The sequence below is a fragment of the Salmo salar genome, unplaced genomic scaffold (assembly GCF_905237065.1).
Source record: "Salmo salar unplaced genomic scaffold, Ssal_v3.1, whole genome shotgun sequence".
Taxonomy (NCBI): domain Eukaryota; kingdom Metazoa; phylum Chordata; class Actinopteri; order Salmoniformes; family Salmonidae; genus Salmo; species Salmo salar.
The window spans coordinates 1,008,027-1,017,391 of NW_025550919.1; the positions used below are offsets into that span (position 1 = coordinate 1,008,027).

Genomic DNA, 9,365 nt, shown 5'->3' on the forward strand with positions numbered 1-9,365 from the left:
ATCAAAAGCCTTCAGAAAGTTTTTTCATCCGTCTCCTGTAACCGGGCAGAGAAAAGGAGCTCAGTCAATCAGTGGACTGCCTGGGGACAAAGGGATTGAGAATGCGCTATCCCGCGAGTGCGCCGTTCCTTCTTTTTCTGCTTGAATGAATATGCTATTGTCCGGTTGGAATATTATCGCAATTTTACGTTCAAAATACCATAAAGATTGATTTTTAAACAGCGTTTGACATGCTTCTAAGTACGGTAATGGAACATTTTGACTTTTCGTCTCTGGTACCGCACTCGTGCGTTATGCCTTTGGATAGTGCTCTGTACGCACGAACAAAACGGAGGTATTTGGACATAAATATGGATTATTTCGAACAAAAACAACATTTCTTGTGGAAGTAGCAGTCCTGGGAGTGCATTCTGATAAAGATCAGCAAAGGTAAGAGAATATTTATAATACTAATTCTGACCAGTAGAGGGAGTATTTGTTTTTTATTTTGGTCAGGACGTGGCAGAGGGTATTTGTTTTATGTGGTTCGGGGTGGTGATTTATGTAGTAGGGTGTTTGATTTATTATTTCCGGGTTTTGGTCTATGTTCTATGTTTTGTATTTCTATGTTCTTTCTGGTTTGTGGTATTTCTATGTGTAGGTTAATGGGGGGTTGGACTCTCAATTGGAGGCAGGTGCTTTCTCGTTGCCTCTGATTGAGAGTCCTATATATGGGTAATTGTTTGGTGTAGTGTTGTGGGAGATTGTTTCTTGTTTTGCATGTGTGAGCATGACAAGACTTTTGTTGTTCGTGCATTCTTCGTTTGTTATTTTGGTGTTCTCATTATTTAAAATAAATACAAGATGAGCATCCACATTCCTGCTGCGTTTTGGTCCTCTATTCCCAACGACAACCGTTACGTTAGGTGACCCCGAACTTGGCGGGTGTCTGTATAGCTTGCTGTGATGGCGAGCTATGTACTCAGAATATTGAAAAATGTGCTTTCTCCGTAAAGCTATTTTAAAATCTGACACAGCGGTTGCATAAAGGAGTACTGTATCTATAATCCTTACAATAATTGTTATGTTTTTTGTCAACGTTTATGATGAGTGTTTTTGTAAATTGATGTGCATATTCACCGGACGTTTTGTTAGGAATACATTTTCTGAACATCACGCGCCAATGTAAAATGCTGTTTTTGGATATAAATATGAACTTTAACAAACAAAAAATATATGTATTGTGTAACATGATGTCCTAGGAGTGTCATCTGATGAAGATCGTCAAAGGTTAGTGCTTCATTTAGCTGTGTTTTGGGTTTTATTGACACATGTCCTTGCTTGGAAAATGGCTGTGTGATTATTTTTGTCTATGTACTCTCCTAACATAATTTAATGTTTTGCTTTCGCTGTAAAGCCTTTTTGAAATCGGACAATGTGGTTGGATTAACGAGAAGTTTATCTTTAAAATGGTGTAAAATAGTCATATGTTTGAGAAAATGAAATTCTGAGATTTTTGCTGTTTTTTATTTCGTGCCATGCTATTTCACTGGCTGTTGAATAGTGTGGGACGGTCACGTCTCAGCTAGCCCAGAGAAGTTTTAAGAACAAATTCTTATTTTCAATGATGGAACAGTGGGGTTAACTGCCTTGTTCAGGGGGCAGAACGACAGATTTTTACCTTGTCAGCTCGGGGATTCGATGTTGCAACATTTCGGTTACTGGTCCAATGCTCTAACCACTAGGCTACCCTGCCGCCTCTACACTCTAACCACTAGGCAACCTGCCGCCTCGGCTGCAGGTAGCCGGCACTTAACTACTGTCTATACACACCATCCTATATAACTACTGTCTATATTGTCTATACACACCATCCTATATAACTACTGTCTATACACACCATCCTATATAACTACTGTCTATAGACACCATCCTATATAACTACAGTGTGCATGCTTGCTTGCATGTGTGTGTGTGTGCGTGTGTGCGTGTGTGTGCGTGCGCGTGTGTGTGTGTGTGTGCGTCTCAGTACCTGCTCCTATCACCCTCTCGATGCGTATTCTAGAAGGATCTATCTCCTTGGTGAACTCGTGGACAGCCTGTGTTGGGTCTTCGTATGTGTCAGGATCCACATACGTCTTGATACCAGGGACAGGAAGTACGTTCTGGAAGCGATCCCTCCTCTTATCGTCTGACTTCCTCTTAGCCTTGATGAAACTCTGACACCTGGACCAGGAGAGAGACACAGTGGACGACGTCAGGTGGAGGGGAGCTTCCTGTCTGGCTACATTACAGACACAGTGGACGATGTCAGGTAGAGCTTCCTGTCTGGCTACATTACAGACATGTCAGGTAGAGGGGAGCTTCCTGTCTGGCTACATTACAGACACAGTGGACTACGTCAGGTAGAGCCTCCTGTCTGGCTACATTACAGACACAGTGGACGATGTCAGGAAGAGCTTCCTGTCTGGCTACATTACAGACACAGTGGACGACGTCAGGTAGAGCTTCCTGTCTGGCTACATTACGGACACAGTGGACAACGTCAGGTAGAGCTTCCTGTCTGGCTACATTACAGACACAGTGGACGATGAGGGGACCTTCCTGTCTGGCTACATTACAGACACAGTGGACGATGAGGGGACCTTCCTGTCTGGCTACATTACAGACACAGTGGACGACGTCAGGTAGAGGGGACCTTCCTGTCTGGCTACATTACAGACACAGTGGACGACGTCAGGTAGAGGGGAGCTTCCTGTCTGGCTACATTACAGACAGAGTGGATGATGTCAGGTAGAGCTTCCTGTCTGGCTACATTACAGACACATATCAGGTAGAGCTTCCTGTCTGGCTACATTACAGACACTTCTCAGGTAGAGCTTCCTGTCTGGCTACATTACAGACACTTCTCAGGTAGAGCTTCCTGTCTGGCTACATTACAGACACAGTGGACGACGGCAGGTAGAGCTTCCTGTCTGGCTACATTACAGACACAGTGGATGACGGCAGGTAGAGCTTCCTGTCTGGCTACATTACAGACACATTACAGGTAGAGGGGAGCTTCCTGTCTGGCTACATTACAGACACAGTGGACGACGTCAGGTAGAGCTTCCTGTCTGGCTACATTACAGACACAGTGGACAATGTCAGGTAGAGCTTCCTGTCTGGCTACATTACAGACACATTACAGGTAGAGGGGAGCTTCCTGTCTGGCTACATTACAGACACAGTTGACGACGTCAGGTAGAGCTTCCTGTCTGGCTACATTACAGACACAGAGGACGATGTCAGGTAGAGCTTCCTGTCTGGCTACATTACAGACACAGTGGACGACGGCAGGTAGAGCTTCCTGTCTGGCTACATTACAGACACATGTCAGGTAGAGCTTCCTGTCTGGCTACATTACAGACACAGTGGACGACGGCAGGTAGAGCTTCCTGTCTGGCTACATTACAGACACATGTCAGGTAGAGCTTCCTGTCTGGCTACATTACAGACACAGTGGACGATGTCAGGTAGAGCTTCCTGTCTGGCTACATTACAGACACACAGCAGGTAGAGCTTCCTGTCTGGCTACATTACAGACACATGTCAGGTAGAGCTTCCTGTCTGGCTACATTACAGACACAGTGGACGATGTCAGGTAGAGCTTCCTGTCTTGCTACATTACAGACACACGTCAGGTAGAGGTTCCTGTCTGACTACACGCCAGGTAGAGGTTCCTGTCTGACTACACATCTGGTAGAGGTTCCTGTCTGACTACACGTCAGATAGATGTTCCTGTCTGACTACACATCAGGTAGAGGTTCCTGTCTGACTACACATCAGGTAGAGGTTCCTGTCTGACTACACGTCAGGTAGAGAGAGGTTCCTGTCTGACTACACGTCAGGTAGAGGTTCCTGTCTGACTACATGTCAGGTAGAGAAAGGTTCCTGTCTGACTACACGCCAGGTAGAGGTTCCTGTCTGACTACACGTCAGATAGAGGTTCCTGTCTGACTACACGTAAGGCAGAGGTTCCTGTCTGACTACACGTCAGGTAGAGGTTCCTGTCTGACTACACATCAGGTAAAGGTTCCTGTCTGACTACACATCAGGTAGAGGTTCCTGTCTGACTACACATCAGGTAGAGGTTCCTGTCTGACTACACGTCAGGTAGAGAGAGGTTCCTGTCTGACTACACGTCAGGTAGAGGTTCCTGTCTGACTACACATCAGGTAGAGGTTCCAATCTGACTACACTTCAAGTAGAGGTTCCTGTCTGACTACATGTCAGGTAGAGGTTCCTGTCTAACTACACGCCAGGTAGAGGATCCTGTCTGACTACACATCAGGTAGAGGATCCTGTCTGACTACACATCAGGTAGAGGTTCCTGTCTGACTACACACCAGGTAGAGGTTCATGTTTGACTACACGTCAGGCAGAGGTTCCTGTCTGAATACACGTCAGGCAGAGGTTCCTGTCTAACTACACGTCAAGTCGAGGTTCCTGTCTGACTACACATCAGATAGAGGTTACTGTCTGATTACACGTCAGGTAGAGGTTCCATTCTGACTACACTTCAAGTAGAGGTTCCAGTCTGACTACACTTCAAGTAGAGGTTCCAGTCTGACTACACGTCAGGTAGAGGTTCCTGTCTGACTACACGCCAGGTAGAGGATCCTGTCTGACTACACGTCAGGTAGAGGTTCCTGTCTGACTACACGTCAGGTAGAGGTTCCTGTCTGACTACACGTCAGGTAGAGGTTCCTGTCTGACTACACGCCAGGTAGAGAGAGGTTCCTGTCTAACTACACGTCAGGTAGAGGTTCCTGTCTGACTACACGTCAGGTAGAGAGAAGTTCCTGTCTAACTACACGTCAGGTAGAGGTTCCTGTCTGACTACACGCCAGGTAGAGATTCCTGTCTTACTACACGTCAGGTAGAGAGAAGTTCCTGTCTGACTACACGCCAGGTAGAGGTTCCTGTCTGACTACACACCAGGTAGAGAGAGGTTCCTGTCTGACTACACGTCAGGTAGAGAGAGGTTCCTGTCTGACTACACGTCAGGTAGAGAGAGGTTCCTGTCTGACTACATGCCAGGTAGAGGTTCCTGTCTGACTACACGTCAGGTAGAGAGAGGTTCCTGTCTGACTACACGTCAGGTAGAGGTTCCTGTCTGACTACATGTCAGGTAGAGGTTCATGTCTGACTACACGTCAGGTAGGGAGAGGTTCCTGTCTGACTACACGTCAGGTAGAGGTTCCTGTCTGACTACATGTCAGGTAGAGGTTCATGTCTGACTACACATCAGGTAGAGAGAGGTTCCTGTCTGACTACACATCAGGTAGAGGTTCCTGTCTGACTACACGTCAGATAGAGGTTCCTGTCTGACAACACGTCAGATAGAGGATCCTGTCTGACTACACGTCAGGTAGAGAGAGGTTCCTGTCTGACTACACGCCAGGTAGAGGTTCCTGTCTGACTACACGTCAGGTAGAGGTTCTCATCCTCTGTAGTAGTCCAGTCCCAATCTGAACACTCTCTGTCAGTCAGTATTAGCTACATATAGATAGGGGAGTAACCAATGAGAGGAGACAACCAGACAGCCAGCAGCAGGAATGCAAGCTGGGTAATTAGGCCTAAAAGTGGCCCAGCCAATGGGAAAATGAGAAGGACAGCTTGGCGGATGTGGGGGGGGGTCCATTAAAACCTGCCTGGTTGAACCGATTTGAACTGAATCACACTCAGAGATAATGAGAGGAGAGTGGGAGAGAGGAGAGAGAGGAGAGGGAGGAGAGAGGAGAGAGAAGGAGAGAGAGGGGGAGGGGAGAGAGTCCTGGGGCTTTGTTCACATACACAAACAGACCCCACAGAGCCCCAGGAGAGCAACATAATTAGACCCAACCAAATCATGAGAAAACAAAAAGATAATTACTTGACAAATTGGAAAGAATTACCAAAAAAAACTGAGCAAACTAGAATGCTATTTGGCCCTAAACAGAGAGTACACAGTGGCAGAATACCTGACCACTGTGACTGACCCAAACTTAAGGAAAGCTTTGATTATGTACAGACTCAGTGATCATAGCCTTGCTATTGAGAAAGGTCGCCGTAGGCAGACCTGGCTCTCAAGAGAAGACAGGCTATGTGCAACACTGCCCACAAAATGAGGTGGAAACTGAGCTGCACTTCCTAACCTCCTGCCCACATGTATGACCATATTAGAGACACATATTTCCCTCAGATTACACAGACCCACAAAGAATTAGAAAACAAATCCAATTTCGATAAACTCCCATATCTACTGGGTGAAATACCACAGTGTGACATCACAGCAGCAAGATTTGTGACCTGTTGCCACAAGAAAAGGTCAACCAGTGAAGAACAAACACCATTAGAAATGCAACCCATATTTATTCTTATTTATTTTCCCTTTTGTACTTTAACTATTTGCACATCGTTACACCACTGTATATAGACAGAATATGACATTTGTAACGTCTTTATTCTTTTGAAACTTCTGTATGTGTAATGTTTACTGTTAATTTCACTTTTGTTTATTATCTACCTCACTTGCTTTGGCAATGTTAACATATGTTTCCCATGTCAATAAAACCCCTTGAATTGAATTGAAATTGAATTGATGAATTGAAATTGAATTGAATTGAGAAAGAGTGGCACAAGTATTACTTCAGAAGTATGTTGTCAAGGGCACACTATTCCCCATAGGGATCTGGTCAAAAGTAGTGTACTATAGAGGGAATAGAGACGTAGGCTCGGATCGGGGTGTCCCTTACCGTCCGGTGATGAGGAAGAAGAGGGTGAGGATGACGAGCAGGGAGAACCCGCCCACGGCTGCCGTGACAACCACTAGCACCTGCCCCTGGTCAGCTGCCACGCCCGAGTCTGTTATGAGACAGAACACACACACTGAGACACACACACAGAGAGACGCACACACACTGAGACGCACACACACTGAGACACACACACACTGAGACACACACACTGAGACACACACACTGAGAACACACACACACACTGAGAACACACACTGAGAACACACACACTGAGACACACACACTGAAACACACACACTGAGACACACACACTGAGACACACACACACACTGAGACACACACACACACTGAGAACAAACACACTGAGAACACACACACTGAGAACACACACAAGGAAACACACACACTGAGACACACACACTGAGACACACACACTGAGACACACACACACACTGAAACACACACACTGAGACACACACACTGAGACACACACACTGAGACACACACACTGAGACACACACACACTGAGACACACCACACTGAGACACACTCACACTGAGACACACACACAGAGACACACACACAGAGAACACACACACACTGAGACACACACACACTGAGACACACACACTGAGAACACACACACTGAGAACACACACACTGAGACACACACACTGAGACACACACACACAGAGACACACACACACTGAGACACACACACACACTGAGAACACACACACACACTGAGAACACACACACACTGAGACACACACACTGAGACACACACACACAGAGACACACACACACTGAGACACACACACACACTGAGACACACACACTGAGACACACACACACTGAGACACACACACTGAGACACACACACACACTGAGACACACACACACTGAGACACACTGAGACACACACACACACACACTGAAACACACACACTGAGACACACACACACTGAGACACACACACTGAAACACACCCACTGAGACACACCCACTGAGACACACCCACTGAGACACACCCACTGAGACACACCCACTGAGACACACACACTGAGACACACACACTGAGAACACACACACTGAGAACACAGACACTGAGACACACACACTGAGACACACACACTGAGAACACACACACTGAGACACACACACACACTGAGACACACACACTGAGAACACACACTGAGAACACACACGATGAGACACACACACTGAGAACACACACACTGAGACACACACACTGAGACACACACACTGAGAACACACACGATGAGACACACACACTGAGAACACACACACACTGACACACACACCGAGACACACACACACACTGAGACACACACACTGAGACACACACACCGACACACACACCGACACACACACACACACACACACTGAGACACACACAAACTGAGACACACACACTGAGACACACACACAGACACACACACTGAGACACACACACACACTGAGACACACACACAGTGAGACACACACACTGAGACACACACACACTGAGACACACACACTGAGACACACACACACACTGAGAACACAGACACTGAGACACACACACTGAGACAGACACACACTGAGACACACACACTGAGAACACACACTGAGACACACACACTGAGACACACACACTGAGAACACACACACACTGACACACACACCGAGACACACACACACACTGAGACACACACTGAGACACACACACACACACACACTGAGAACACACACACACACTGAGACACACACACTGAAACACACACACTGAGACACACACACTGAGAACACACACACACACTGAGAACACACACATTGAGACACACACACAATGAGACACACACACTGAGACACACACACACACTGAGAACACACACACTGAGACACACACACACTGAGACACACACACACTGAGAACACACACTGAGACACACACACACTGAGACACACTGAGACACACACACACACACACACACTGAAACACACACACTGAGACACACACACACTGAGACACACACACTGAGACACAAACACACTGAGACACACACTGAGACACACACTGAGACACACTCACATTGAGACACACACACTGAGACACACACACACAGAACACACACACACTGAGACACACACACTGAGACACACACTGAGAACACACACACTGAGACACACACACACTGAGACACACACACTGAGACACACACACACTGAGACACACACACACTGAGACACACACACACACTGAGACACACACACCGAGACACACACACACACTGAGACACACACACACTGAGACTCACACACACTGAGACACACGCACTGAGACACACACACACACACTGAGACACACACACACACACACTGAGACACACACACTGAGACACACACACACACTGAGACACACACACACACTGAGACACACACACACACTGAGACACACACACACACTGAGACACACACACACACTGAGAACACACGCACTGAGACACACACACACACACACTGAGACACACACACACACACACTGAGACACACACACTGAGACACACACACACACTGAGACACACACACACACTGAGACAC

At 46.8% G+C, this 9,365-nt stretch overlaps 1 protein-coding gene across 1 annotated transcript in view; it reads right to left on the reverse strand.

The window, feature by feature from the left end:
• The window catches only part of LOC106591674 (ephrin type-A receptor 4a), a gene marked incomplete at its 5' end in the record, with an annotated part of 69,918 nt that extends 67,591 nt beyond the window's left edge, over nucleotides 1-2,327 (reverse strand). The window contains one exon of the mRNA XM_045714015.1: nucleotides 2,012-2,327. Within this exon, the coding sequence (XP_045569971.1) occupies nucleotides 2,012-2,327 (316 nt within the window). The remainder of the gene's footprint in view (nucleotides 1-2,011) is intronic.
• Nucleotides 2,328-9,365: the final 7,038 nt, after the last annotated feature.